This window comes from Pollachius pollachius, assembly GCF_949987615.1.
Source record: "Pollachius pollachius genome assembly, chromosome: 3".
NCBI classification, from domain to species: Eukaryota; Metazoa; Chordata; class Actinopteri; order Gadiformes; family Gadidae; genus Pollachius; species Pollachius pollachius.
Window position 1 is genome coordinate 17,098,356 of NC_136936.1, and position 14,596 is coordinate 17,112,951.

The 14,596-nt window shown below is 42.1% G+C and overlaps 1 protein-coding gene across 1 annotated transcript; it reads right to left on the bottom strand.

Annotated features, from left to right (window-relative positions):
• Nucleotides 1-741: 741 nt before the first annotated feature.
• Nucleotides 742-13,105, bottom strand: LOC307072558 (sodium channel regulatory subunit beta-4-like). Its single transcript, XM_079731898.1, has 5 exons — nucleotides 12,871-13,105; nucleotides 8,423-8,586; nucleotides 7,960-8,179; nucleotides 7,068-7,197; nucleotides 742-6,363 (listed from the first exon to the last, which is right to left on the bottom strand). Exons 1-5 carry the CDS (start codon nucleotides 12,962-12,964, stop codon nucleotides 6,264-6,266), a joined length of 708 nt encoding a protein of 235 aa, XP_079588024.1. The 5' UTR covers nucleotides 12,965-13,105; the 3' UTR covers nucleotides 742-6,263.
• Between the last annotated feature and the right edge of the window lie 1,491 nt (nucleotides 13,106-14,596).

Here is a 14,596-nt window from a genome sequence, read left to right on the forward strand (position 1 = left end):
ATTGTCAAAGTTTTTTTCCTTACATTTAAATCTGTGTGATGGAGGCATCTAGATATCTTTTGAGTTCTTATCTAGGATGAGATTAGATCGATAAAATAGATATTAAAAAGTTCTCATTATATTGAAAGTAGTATTAGTAATGAGAACAGTTTTAGTAATAGTAGCAGAGAAAATACTAGTTTATATTTAAGTAATATTCAGTCAAACTACTTGAAGGGTTGTCAAATTTGCCTCTCGGATGCGTAACCTTTATTTTCCTTTTCCTGTTATCTTTCTTTCTTCTTCCATACTTAGGATCCTGCATAGTAATATGATTTGTACTTAGAGTAATGATTTGCTTTTCAATGCCATGCCACTGGTTGATTATATATTTGATTAAATATGGATTCAACCCCAGATGCTGGTTGTACTCAAGAAATCCATCTGACACTTTCTCTTGTAAAGTGGGTTTGCTGGGCTGAATATAATCTTGACATTCTCGACAGAAGTGGCCAAGGCCTCTTCACCCTGCATTATTCATGCAGCTAAATATGTATGTCTCACATACTCTCATCCTCTCACTTTTGCATCTCACAATCCTCTTCCTCACAGACAGGACACACACACAAACACACGCAAAATGTATTGATCATTGGCTGAAAAACAGGATTATCAAGAGTTTGAAATAATCGTTTTATTTTCCAGTTCAGCAGTTTGAAATAAAAGAAAAGAAAAGCATCCTGCATAGTCAGAGAGCAGGATGAGCAACATGGACACACATAGCAGCGGCTAAACACTGACTGAAAGACAGATCTAGTTTGGTAAGTGGTTTTGGTGAGGGACTCCGGATGTGGGGAGTGTGTGTTTCACAGACTGTGTTCAGAAAATTGTAAACTGAGACATTTCCGGGAGTCCCTTGCTTAACTGGTAAGATTAGAACGACACAGTCTGTGTCGTTTACTCCGAGATATTTGTGTAATTACCATGGAGTTCCATTGATATTAGTGGTAAGTTTGGCTGATGTTTTAAATGTAGAAAGAAAACATACACATTGGTTAAAAGCAGGACTGTGGCAACAAGTGAGGTTAATATAAGCCTGTGCTTATAATTCAAACTCTAGCTGACTAATATTGAGATTTCCTCTACAGTTCACCATAAATGTTATACAGAATAATACTATCATGCAATGTGTTATTATGATACTACTACAGAGCATGAGGCAGAATAAACATGATATTAGTTTCATCCATGGTTCTACATAACATACACAAACTCGTACAACATAATTTAAAAGGAAACTTTCATAAAAATACCTAGCTCTTTTCAAATGTGAATTTCTCATATCGAAGAGGAACAACAAGTCAAATCTCAATGTACTCCGTTTAACAGCTGCTTCATGTTTGAGTCAAACGTTCTCTGGTTTAGTTCTGTTTGTGTTCGGGGCAGTGTATACTGTTTGAAGCCGACCGGTCATCAGGTATTTTCTCTGTAAGGGTTTGGAATGTGGGAAGTATTAATGGACATCACACCCTGGTTGGGCAGTGTGAGCTTCTGCCGCCATAGGCCTCAGGTCCTCTGGTTCTGAATAGCAGTCATGTGACCGCAGCTGTAAGAGTACACGGCAGTGTAGCCGTGTGATGGCATCTCACGACATTGGTTCAGTGTACCGTATGAATAATAATATTAGGGTTGTTATATGTATTTCGATAAGCTGTAGTTATTAGTAGTATAGCATGAACAGACCTCTTATTAACTTTTTGTAGTGTGGCCATGTCATTAGAAGTGTCTGCTTCGTTACAATGCTGCAGTTGGATTCACTCGGCTAGAAAATAATGACATTTATTTACATTATTTTTAATGCTCTCTAGATAGTTAACTATTGTCCCGTGTGTGTACCTGGAATGAGCAGGAGGATCGATAATAATAATCTATTGGGTATAGACATGTTTTTTAATCCACCATACATTCATTACCCGGGATCAGAGTGATATAGTTATTACACAAAATAATGTCAACCCCTTTCTTATATATATATATATTAATACTAAGGTTTAAACATTGAATAAAAAGTATTCAATAAGTATCTAAAGTGCCTGCTTTAGCCAAGTTGGCCATCGTGCAAATGTAAATAAAACATGTTTTGGACTGGGGGTCAGAGGTCATAGTGGGATCAGGGGTCACAGGGCACATCTAGTGTCCCACTTGCCGTTTTAATTGAGTTCTCAACCAAGTTTTAATCAATACTGGAAACGGGAAATGTGAGGGTTATTTATTTGCCAGAAAGAGGGGTGGATTTGGGGCGAGGGTCATTTCCATTTCCTGTTTGAAGGCCCACCTCTGTGAGGTGGTGTCAGGCCTTTGCCTCTGCACCACCGCTTAGAAGAAAGCCTGTTTTGTATGGGGTTCCCAAGATCAGATCAGCTCATCTAAGAGCTCATGCACACATGCAGGAGAAAATCACTTCAATAAATGTGTGAATATTTATATGCGTCAAGGCAATGCAATCGATTATGTATGGATGTAGGTTGTAGCAGTTTGTGTCTCGTTACAATCTATGCTCCCACTTAGATTTGAGATTTGGGGTTGGTTTATCTGTTTTGTTTGGATTATTGATATAATATAGCACTATCCTCTCAAGTCCATGGTGGAAACAGGCCATGATGTTCACTTTAACAATGCTTTGGATGTAGGGAACATTATGCATGTCAAGGGAGAGACGCAAGCACAAGGATGCATCAACATGGGAGAATTGAAAGACACATGCGTGTTTTATAGTCATAAAGTCTGAAATGGAAGACAAGATTTGGAAAAAAAACATATTTGAATTCTGACTATGATGTTGTAGCTGAATTGAACATGAATGAACAAAATGGCTATTCTTTGGAAGATTCAAACACACAACGTTACTGGGGAAACAGCTTAACTCGTTCTGTGTTTGTGTGTGTTTGTATGTGTGTGCGTGTTTTTGTGCGTGTGTGTGTGTGTGTGTGTGTGTGTGTGTGTGTGTGTGTGTGTGTGTGCGTGTATGTGGTGTTAGTTACAGTAGCATGCATGGTACATTGCTGCTTGATTGACACATGTATATCTGGTCAAGATACAAAAATAAACCCATTTGTGCCTGGCCATAAAAATGTGTCATCACAAAATATGTTTACACTTCAAGTTATATTTTAGTTTAATTAAATTAACATCAAATGGTGTTGGAAGCATTCGGATTGGATTCTCCTGAGTTCTTCTGCCTTGTATTTGTGTTGTTGTCATTAAGTCAAATATATATTATAGATTTATTAATACAATTCCTAATTCATTTATGAATTGGTGTGACATTTCTTTCTGTGCAGTGTAGCCACATAAATGCCAATAATTCTATGCTGTGGAGCCAATTGTAGTTGTGAAACCTATTTAGCGAGCCGTTAGTATTACAGCTGTCATATTCTATGGTAGACTCTAAACAAGGATGTCTTCAGTACAACAGATACATTTGTGCAATGTGGATACATAGTTATCTGTGCAAGGGACAGACAGTGTCCCACCACAGCTCTATTACAATGTCATGAAGTGCCAGTCCTCAGAAGACCACTTCTATTGCTTCTCCAGAACGCAAACATGGAACGCATGCACTCCAATATCAGCGAGCTGCCGCGGATGAAGATGCTAATTTAAAAAATATGTAGTTTGGAACGAGAATGAAATTGCTTCCTTGCAATAACGCAACCTCTTGTAAGCCAAGTACTGATCCAGATGCAGTTTGGTTAGGCTGAACCGCGGTATTGTGTTTGTGGGTGTACAGTATCATAGAAGTCACAGTCCCATAGAAGAGATTCCCTATTGCAGGAGCTCTGATCTAATACTTCTAAGTACGTTTTAAGCGACAGATCATGTGATTAAATCAAAGTACTCACTACATTCATGATAAAAGAGGAAAGCTGAACTGTCATGGCATCGCCACTAGGGGGCATTTGGCTGCTGACAGCTTTGGTAGAGACACTGTACAGCAGCAAAATAATAGATCTTTAACAGAGATGTGTTTCTCACTGCTTCTCAATTAAGTCTGGAATACAGACTGTGAGTGGTAATGGACATGCTAACCATTATAAGAGTATTGATGACCTACATATCCGATGACGCCTTTGTCTTATTAATCTCTTAATTTTACAACATTAAATGGTGATGTAATGACTCTTAATGGAGCTCAACAGCTCACAAAGTGACAAAGAAGACAACACCAATTGTTTTCTAAATACTAAATCTCCAAGTCATGGCGCAGAGCAAAATAGGAATCAAATGCATACAGTGTGCATGTATAATGTATCCTTTACATATGAGACATCAATATATGTAATAAAGCTATAATCAATCATTTGATCCGGTCATTTTCATACCTGAACTGTTGGCTTTCTTCACCACTGCACAAAACATTCAATTTTTACTCGTTTTTGAACGGCCAGCCCAAAAAAGGACCTCAATAGAAAATGATAACAGGTAATATAAAATAAAATACAAACAACAAACAAAGATGTGTTTTGGGAAGAACATAATGGTCTGTTTATGCCAGATTTGAGCATTGCAAGACTCGTGCTAGCGTAGCAAAGGCCCTCCATGTCTCTATTATGTCAAACGGCATGTTTAGGCTATCTTAGTATGAATGTAAGTTGTTTCTTCCGTAAGTGCTGCCACCATAACTGGGCTGACTGGTAAGTGGTGCTAGCTGTGCTTGTAAGCTTTTATAGCAGAACTGCTCAGTGGGTGACGGCCTGTGAAGCAATGGCAGTTGTAAGAAGTCTTTAGAAAGCATGCTGTGAATGAATGTCAACTTCCGCCCTGACAGTTGTCCCTCATCTGCATTGAGGGATCACACATTGGGGTTCTGACATGATGACAGATGAGGTGATGTCAGAGACAAACAGACATAGATATGTTCTCTGAAAAAAATGCACACATGCTCCAAATGCATCAGTTATTAATCAGAAGCAGCATGATTTAAGTCTATTTGTTTCTAGGTTGGTGGTTGGGCGTGTTTTCCTTGTATTATTTATTTCATTTGCTTTTCAGTGTATTTTATTGGGTTTCTCAAACAGGCACCTGTTTTTTTCCCTATGGAGGAAGTTATTTTCTTATCTAAAGCAAAGGGACCAAAAGTGGTGCAGAACGGAATCTACTATTTTGCCTCAGGAAGCACATTTGTTAGACTTGCCAGCCCCTGCCACATCAAAAACTATTTCTATAAACTATTACTACTGTTACTGAGAACTCTGCTACTATTAATTTATAAGCTGAAGACTAAGGTATCTCTCTGTCTGCCCTCCTCAGCAAATACCGGACCCCTTGGTAAACCAGTAGTTGAGAATACTGTGGCAGTGGTTACGGTTTGAAGGTTAAAAGGTCAGATTACAGCCAGAGGGGCTTTCTGATTGGATATCTTATGTCTTCAACCAATGGTGAGCCATCATTTGATTGGTGGCAGCTGTTTATCTATTAACATCCAATCAGGAAATCTGTGCTTCATAGTGTTGTGTAGTTTGTAAACAAAAACGGTTCAGGATTGGTCACGTGTCCTGCGATGATAATACCGGACGTTGGCAGGAGAGGTTGTGCTGTCGTACTATCAGTTGACATCACGGCAGTAGAGTGTTGGCAGTTCACTATAGTAAAGTGTGTGTTCCTGTATTCGATCTGCTGTGTGGTTCCGGGCGATTGTGTTCTGTGGCTATATAGACACCACAACAGAGAAGAGTAGAAAATCCTTGATTCCAAACTCCTTGAAATAAAGATCCTTATTTTTTTGTTTTCTATTATACTAAGAGCACGATCATACGTGCTAGTTTGAATTTTATAGAAAGGAGTATTCATATGAAATTTACTTTTTAAAATAAAAGCAACCCAGCCGCTTTCTTGCTGTGCACAAGCCAACGTCGTACACTGCAAGAGTTTCCCAAGAGGACTTTCCCGATGGTGTGTCTGTTGAAAGCCATCGTGTTTTACAGGGAGAGATGTGGAGACTGGCCAGGCTGGGAAGTGTAAGTAGTGGAGAGGTCATCTCGGAGCAGGGTTGATGACGCAGGGCGCAGGTAGAGAGCTAGGGGGCGGGCTCACTTCACACATTCCACATTTCAAGCATGATATATATATATATATATATATATATATATATATAGATGTGTATTTTTTTTGTTAATATCGTCTGACATGAGCTAATGGGGTCAGCCACTCTTATGATACAACAGTCCATCTGTAGTGTCTGACCTCTATATATATATGTAAACACACAGACACAGTGTACTCGCTCATGCCTTCGGTGTTCCCTTGGCCTCGGTGCCTTTGGCCGTCGTGTGTCCGTTCTCCGTGTTGTCCACCCCTGCTGAGGAGCCCACCAGACACTCTTTACTGGAAGACAGACAAAAACATATGAATCATTAATAAATCCGTCTAAAGAACTATTGTTGATGAACCCCCCTGCCCCACTATCTAGATGTGGTGTATCCCTGGTGTTCCGGTTGCCGGGTACAGAGGGCTCGTTGACCAAACGATGTGCATCCAATAGATTTGAGAGATGTCTCCATTTTGAAAATCTGCGTCTTCTGACATCACTAGCGGGCGTGTCCACCTAGATGTATGCTGGATAAATGAGCAACATTTGCTATCCACTGGGTAGGTTGGTAGATCTATCCAGCACACATCTAGGGGGACACACCCACGAGTGATGTCAGAAGACGCCGATTTTCAAAACGGCTTGTAAGGGCTAATCACACTAACACCTGGTGGTATAATATGTACATTTCTCAACCGATCTGTCGTTTTTATTCCAGGGTTTATGATCAATGACTGTGGAGTAAAGAAAATAATAATATTAAAATATATGATATGATTAAATGTTTTATATCATGAAATTATGATTATAAAAACAACTCATTTCAATTGGTTGAAACATTAGTTTAGGGGCAGTAGACAATGGCTTTGGTTCTCCTTTCATTCTGAATGTAATACTCACCAGAAATCTGAAATATAATTGGAAATATTCGACCCAAGAGCATATGTGAAGCAAATTTGCCTGGAGAGAAGCAACATGATTTTGTGAGTGCTCTGCTTACTTCTTGTCGTCTTTCTTCAGAATGAAGTGAACGACCAGAGCCTTCACCACCATGAAGATGATCAGGAAGCCGATGACTCCGCCCACAACGGACACGATGATGGTGGTCAAGGTGTTGTCAATCTCCACCACTGCACAAGAGAGACAACAACAAGTATGAACTATACATATAAAAGTGTAAAATGTAGCCAAAGCAGAAGACAAATCAGGAAGACGACATACCCCGTCTATCTCTCATCGCTCTATGCTGCGTTCTAAATTCCTACGCTGTCATTGCAGGCACCTCCCCTTCAATTCTCAACCAATCAGAACCCCATTCATTAACAGTAAAATTGAGTGCCAATGTGCAGCGTATGTCTATGTGTGTGTGTATGTGTGTGTGTGTGTGTGTGTGTGTGTGTGTGTGTGTGTGTGTGTGTGTGTGTGTGTGCGTGCAGGTAAGCATAGGTGTATGTTCTAGTGTCGTTTTTTGAGGCTACTGCAGGTAGTGTGTGTCATTTATTTTTGACATTGAAAAGGTCACATTATGGCTTGTTATCATTTCGGAAAAGAATTATCGTTTGGTGCATTCCATCATATGTTTTCCACTGCAGTGTTTACATCGATGTTTTATATTAATTTGTGTTGGCTAAATAAACACACTGGGAGCATAAGCATCGATGTTATCTTCATCTTCCCACTGTTTCCCAGTTGCTGGGCCTTCTTTCAGTAATCATTGTGTAGAAAGGGGGCGATGGCTCTCTTTGCTCCGCCCCTGCATGTGTATTCATCTACTTTTTACCATTTGCATATGAGGTGTTAGTGAAAGGTCTTGATAACAACTGAGCGGTACCCCTCCAGCCATGGGTCGGGCGTGCCACTGTCCTGGTTTACGCGTGCGTCCCACTACACACCTTGGTCCACCACGCGGAGCGTAAAGGTGGCGCTGTGGTTTCGGTTCTTCTCCTTAAAGTTGCGTGCAAAGCACACGTAGTCGCCGTCGTCCTCGAAGGTGATGTTGTACAGCAGGATGGAGATGTTGCTCTTCTTGGAGTTGCCAACAAACTCCACGCGCTCGTGGTACACGCTGAAGCGGGGGTCAGCGCCCTCGGCGGCGATCGACCCCTCGCAGAGCTGCACACACAGACACACACACACACACACACACACACACACACACACACACACACACACACACACACACATATATCAACACCTCCATTCATTACATTTCAGAGGTTATGTCGCTTAACCTCATTATTGATTGAAGATTGATTGAGACCTGCAAGCATGACAAAAACAGGTATGGCTCTACTTTTCAACGGAGCTCTAGGTGTGCGTGTGGGCACAAGGTGAGGAAGCATGTTGGGTTTCTACCTTCTGCATGGTCCCGTTGTCATCGTAGTGCCAGTTGAAGTAGAGCTTTTGAATGCCGATGCACGAAGAGTAGGTACAGGGAATCAGGACCGTGGAGCCATTCATGGCCTCCATTACTGTTATCTTCCCTGTGGAGACCTCCAGTCCACTGACGCACCAGATCCCTGGAAACAGAGCACAGGACGAGGCCAAGAACACACACAGAGAAAGAGTTTGATAAGGGAAGGTGTTTCTGGTCATTTGTTGTTTAAAGACCTCAGAAGGGCTGAAATATAGCATCAGTTTGATAAAATAACTGAATGAAGTAGCATAAATATGAATGTCCCTCACAGTTGACCCTCACAACTAGGAATAAAGCCTAAAATACATGGTTTTCCTTATGTCACATGGTGAAACAAGAATCAAAGACAAATATGTTACTGTTTTTTATAATGCAATTCTTCCCAAATAGCGAACATTTTGTTTTAAGGAAAATATAACATATAACAATGCAGGTATGATTCTGATTAGTATAGCTGGCTAGGAGTGCCATGGTGCTACGGGACAGCTGGTCGTATGTCCAGATTGTTGATTTTGGACACACACAAACACCCACACAAACACACACCTATTTATAACCCCACAGCGCAAAACTGCTGAGGATAACATTACGTGTGTGTATGCATGTGTTTGTAGGGGTAAGTGTTTCTGGACCAGATTGTATTCAAATATAAATATTCATAGTAATTCCAGCAGCAGTAGCCTACTGCAGTGGGATCAATAGTTTGAGGCTTAGCTAATCAATAATCCAAAAATAACAAGGAAGCTCCTCTTATGTAAGGTTGGATTCCCTGAAACATTCCACCACAGAGGCAAAGGTGATGCAATGGCCCCAGTTGGAGCTTGCTGTGGTTTCATCTGTTGTTTACGTTGTTTTGTATAATCGATTTCAGTTCATCGGGAATTTTTGCGTTTGATGTTTCAATAGAGGGATCCTTTCTGTCACATGGAGGGATTGATGGATGGCAGCCAGTGGCTGCCCCGACCTGAACCAATACTCTGTGCATTATAATATATTGATATTTTCCCACTACAATCCTTAATTATTCATGAATTATATACCACAATAATACATAATACATAGCGTTTCTGCACTACTTCATACAACTGTTACATTCCCCTACTGGCCTACAGGTTAGCCATCCGAATGCATCATGGGATTTATTGTTGATGATACTCCAGCATATTGAGAGAACTCAAGGTGTAGTAATGTGTAATTCTAAATCAATGTATACATTTACATTTACGGCATTTAGCAGACACCTTTCTCCAAAGCAACTTATAACGGTTCATACGCACATTCCATGCCGACGGTGATGAACCATGCTAGGCGACAGCCAGCTCGTGCTGGCTGTCGCCTAGCACTTATGTGCTGCTTAGGTTAGGTGTCTTGCTCAGGGACATCTCAACTCTTATCTGGGAGAAGCCATCATCAACCTAGCGACCTTCCGGTTACAGGTCAACCTGGCTTGTCAATACGTTGTTTTGCCATGTCCAACATAACAAATACTATTGTAGTTTTAAGCACAACAACAATGTCTCCCCATCATTTCACCATTCAATACTTCCCAATGAAAAATGTGTGCAGTGGAGACCAAATTTGTTCATGTGGACTAAGATCATAAAGTGAGAGAGAGGGAGAGAGAGAGAGAGAGAGAGAGAGAGAGAGAGAGAGAGAGAGAGAGAGAGAGAGAGAGAGAGAGAGAAAGGCTACAATCGATTAAATCTGGTGGTCGTTTAGTGAAATACTTAGTTGGCTTCAACAATTAGTGTCAGTTGGCTTCTTTGCTTTACATAGTAACCAATAAATCCTTGGTAACTGGGGGAGAGAGAGGAAAGGGGAAAGAGAGGAAAGTGGAGAGAAATGACAAGGGAGGGAGGGAGAGAGAGGAGAGGGGAGGGGTATAGAGAGAGTTGGGAGAAGTAGGAGAGAGGGGAGTCAGAGAGAGAGAAAAAGGGAAGGGAGAGAAGAGAGAGGGGAGAGAGGAGAGGGATATATGGGGAGAGAGATGAGGGGAGAGAGGAAAGCGGAGAGAGAGATGAGAGGGGTGAAGAGAGGAAAAGGGAGAGAGAGGAGGGGAGAGAGGAGAGGGGAGAGAGAGATGAGAGGGGTGAAGAGAGGAAAAGGGAGAGAGAGGAGAAGGGTATAGAGAGTTTAGCAGATATATGGAGAATGGAGTGATAGGGGGATGTAGATGTATGTTTGAACAAGGGAGACATAGGAGAAGGTAGAGGGATGAGAGATTGTCCGGCTTAAATAAGGGTGACGGTCAGAAAGATTAAATGAAGGGATGGTTAAATAGATAAATAAAGGTGAAGCAATGGAGAGAGCAAGGAGTTGAGAGGGAAGTGATACCTTCTCTCCAAGGTGAGAATTGAGAATTACGGTCAGTCCGGTCAGGAACCGGAAGTGACCGTGGCCCCTGACCAATCGACAGGCAAGAAGATCCTTGAGTTTAATCGCATTCAGGTTTCCTGTGGTTTAGCTCCTATGTTTCAGTGCTTTACATTTGAATACCAACGGTTAGCATAAACTATTACTTTAACTTTGTTTTGTCTTCACATTTTATACTAAAGCTTTAATGAATTATGTTATTCTTCTTATTACTGTTGTTGTGGTTGTAGTTAGCAGTATTACAAGTTGAATATGATTATTATAAAATAAATGTATATGGTGCCTGAAGAAAAGAGCAAGGCAAGGTGCTGCCTAGTAATACCATTCTTCCTGACAGTGATCAAATGACGCACTTAACAATCACATCAACATCAGTGATCTTCCAAGCTGCCCCAAGAGGGCGCTCAGTCGCAGTGAAACTTCCTCAAGCATTTCGTTTTGTAATGCGTTTCATTATATCATACAAGCGTTTTGTTTTTACAGATTTAAATATGCATTCTAGGTAGTCGTACATAGGTATTTCACAAATAGCAATGCAAGCTCTTTGTTCTTTCTGTTTGTTGTTAATGGGGAGATTAGCAAGGTACATGTACATTATTGGGAAGCTATTGGTGTAAAAAAAAAGGTAAGCCTAGAGGTATTTTGATGTATTTGTCCATATGTAAGGGAGTAGCTGAACATAAGCTGTTTTTCTCTCTTGCTACCGATCACTTTACACCCTCATGGTGGAAAAAAAGAGAAGAAGTCTATAGAAATGTACAATAATGTGATCACTTCAAAGGGGTATGCTAATTCAGCCATGACCTACTTGCCAACTTAAATGTATAAAATAAATGCTGAAATATTAATTATATTACATTTTCTCACACTCCAAGCATATATTATATTTCCAAAACATTCCGAGCATATTTCAGTATGCCTTATATCTTACTGTACCAACAAAACCTTTTTTTTCAATTTGGAATGCTTAAGCATGATTTTTAGTTTGGTCAGTACAAACCATGCCAAACAGTGTGTGTTGCAGGGTTTAGCATGTCCCTCGGTTCCCATCTCATATCAAGATGTGGTTTTACTTATGGGAAGAACAATCACACCATCCATCTGGCTAAAGCTGTGTTTCCCACAAACTTTACCCTGGAACGAGGAACCATCGCAGGAACTAAGTGCATTTCCACCACCGGAACCAGGGTCTAAATTAAGTGTGTTTCGTATTTGACGCTAGGATTTCTGCTACGGAGTTACTATGTTAAGCAAAGAAGCCAACTGACATTAATTGTTGAAGCCAACCATGTATTTTACTAAACGACCACCAGATCTATTTGATTGTGGCTACCTCTCTCTCTCTCTCTCTCTCTCTCTCTCTCTCTCTCTCTCTCTCTCTCTCTCTCTCTCTCTCTCAGCTAAAAAGGCAGAATCAAAATGGTATGTAAGCTTCAAAACTCCAGACTACTAGAAAGATCAGCACTGGAGTGAAGAACATAATATTTTTTATAAATGATAAGCAATGTCTTCAAATTCTTTTCACTACTTCAATTGTGAAAGGTTTTGAGTAGGCCTACAAAAAAACGTGTTTGAACACAGATATTACTATGTTCGATATGCACAACATATATTTGCATGGGACTGCAATCTATACATTAGGCCAATTGTATTTTAGAAAATACTATTTCTTCCTCCCTACTCCCTTCAACGTGACCTTTGGTGTCATTGGAAGCAACATAGGAACAACACAAGGAACACGCCTCTATGAAAGTTGGGGAGATAGAGGGGGCGGTGATTGTGTGTGTCTGTCCATCTGTGTGCTCGTGTCTTTCAGCATGTGTCTGTGTGTGTGTGTGCGTGAATGTGTGATTAAACAGAATTAATTAAAGAGCAGCGGAAACGGAATTGGAGCAGAGCGATATAAATAAGGAGTCGACAGCTAGACTTAACTAGCCTCTTAACACAAATGCAGTCACGTGGTTATAATAACAGTGGTAATAACAGCAACGGGGGGGACATGCATGTCACTCACCCAGCAGCACCGACAACGCCAGCCCAGCATGGAGTAGGTCCCCCGATCTCAGTCGTCCAGAGATTCTGGAACCGCTGCCATCCTTGTACACCATGACACGTCTGTCCGTCTCTTTGTCAACCTGTCCTTACTTATCACCAAGTGTGATGTCTGTGAGTCCCTCTGGTGGCGGTCAGTACTTGGTAGTATTTGGACTCTGTATTCACTGTGGCGTGTGTGTGTCCTTGTGTGTCCTCATAACAACACAGAGGAAAGACCCCAACTGGGCAGCCCAGAGCAAGAGAGGGGGCGGGGGGGTTGTCCAGAGTCTGAAGTCCTACTTCTGGTCCCTCCCTCTCCAGGTCCCTCCCTCTCCTCACCTCCTCTGCACCGTCCCAGGAATGTATGTGGGGGGAGATGAAAACCCAATCCCTCTTTTAACAGAGTGCAGCCTCGGCTCCAGCTGTTCCTTGCAGTTGTCGGGCAGAATATGGAAAACAAGGGGAAGCCTTCTTCTTCTCTCTCTCTCTCTCTCTCTCTCTCTCTCTCTCTCTCTCTCTCTCTCTATGTGGCGCAAGAGGTTTACCTACCGATGGGGTGACACACACGCTTTGGGTCGGAGCACACACGAGCGACGGCAGCAAGCGGCAGCGAGGCGTCAGAGGAATCAGTCAGGCAGGCGGTAAGGCGGCAGGTCTGCATGCAAGAGGTGGGGGGTGGGACGCAGGCTAGCTGACAAGCATAGCGTGGAGGGGGCGAGAGTTACGCGCCAAAAAGATGGAGGGATATCAAATCACCAGCGCTGGCAGTGGAGGAGGGGTGATGGTGGCGGCGGAGAATGAAGCGCTGAAGCACAGCCAGGCCAGAAGGTCGTCGAGAGAGAAGCAGGCGGGAAGAGGCACGAGTCTCCCTCGGCTGCCACGTCGATGACTGAGCCGCTGAGCTGTGCTGCAGAGAGGGGTGGGGGGGGGGAACGGTACTCAGAGAGCGAGCGGGATGGGGTGGGTGGGAGGCAGAAGAAAGCGGAGGAGAGGAGAGAGGGGCGAGATGGGGGAGGAGGGGGCGTGTCGAGCTGAGTCAGCCTTCCTCAAGAGGGTCTCTGTTCACAAGCTATGTTTCTGGTCGCCTGGGATGGGGGGCTTGAGGACTGAACACAGCCCCCTGTTGCCTGGTGTGGGGGGCTTGACAACTGAACACACCCCCCCGTTGTCCCTGTGATTGGGGGCTTTAGGACTGTGCACACCCAGACGGCAGATACCACACACACGGTGCTCTCCTCTTCTACTCCACTCTCTCCCGCTCCCTAAAGAGTCAAATGCATATCCATTATTTATTTGTGCATTTGAAAACCACTTAATTGAAGCTCCCATGTAGTCCTCGTAACACAATTGTAACATGTATAACATAATAATGTTTAACAACTGGAGTAGTATTTGAAATGCCCATGAGAGTGTGAATATTGCTCTGTTGTTTATTTTAACACTTCACATCACACATGGTGCAACCACCGACACATACACAAATAAATCAACTTATATGTATATGTAGTGATGTGATCGCCTTTTCCTTTAAAAAAGGATTGTATTCATAATGATTGATGCGTATGAAAAGTATTTTGCAAAGGGCTTTGGTTTGGTTTCTATATTTTCCACATTATGTATTATGGCTATATGCCTCTCTGTGCTTTTGTTTGTGAAACATCCAGTTGGTAATGTATGTCTCTCTCTTCCCATGGTATTCCCCTACC

What these genes read in the sequence shown, in the direction of transcription:
- LOC307072558 (XM_079731898.1), bottom strand. Translation starts at nt 12,964, where the DNA reads ATGGTGTACAAGGATGGCAGCGGTTCCAGAATCTCTGGACGACTGAGA. An exon ending in GGCGTTGTCGGTGCTGCTGG is followed by an intron (nt 8,587 to 12,870) that starts GTGAGTGACATG and finishes CTCTGTTTCCAG; the next exon opens with GGATCTGGTGCGTCAGTGGA. An exon ending in ACAACGGGACCATGCAGAAG is followed by an intron (nt 8,180 to 8,422) that starts GTAGAAACCCAA and finishes CTGTGTGTGCAG; the next exon opens with CTCTGCGAGGGGTCGATCGC.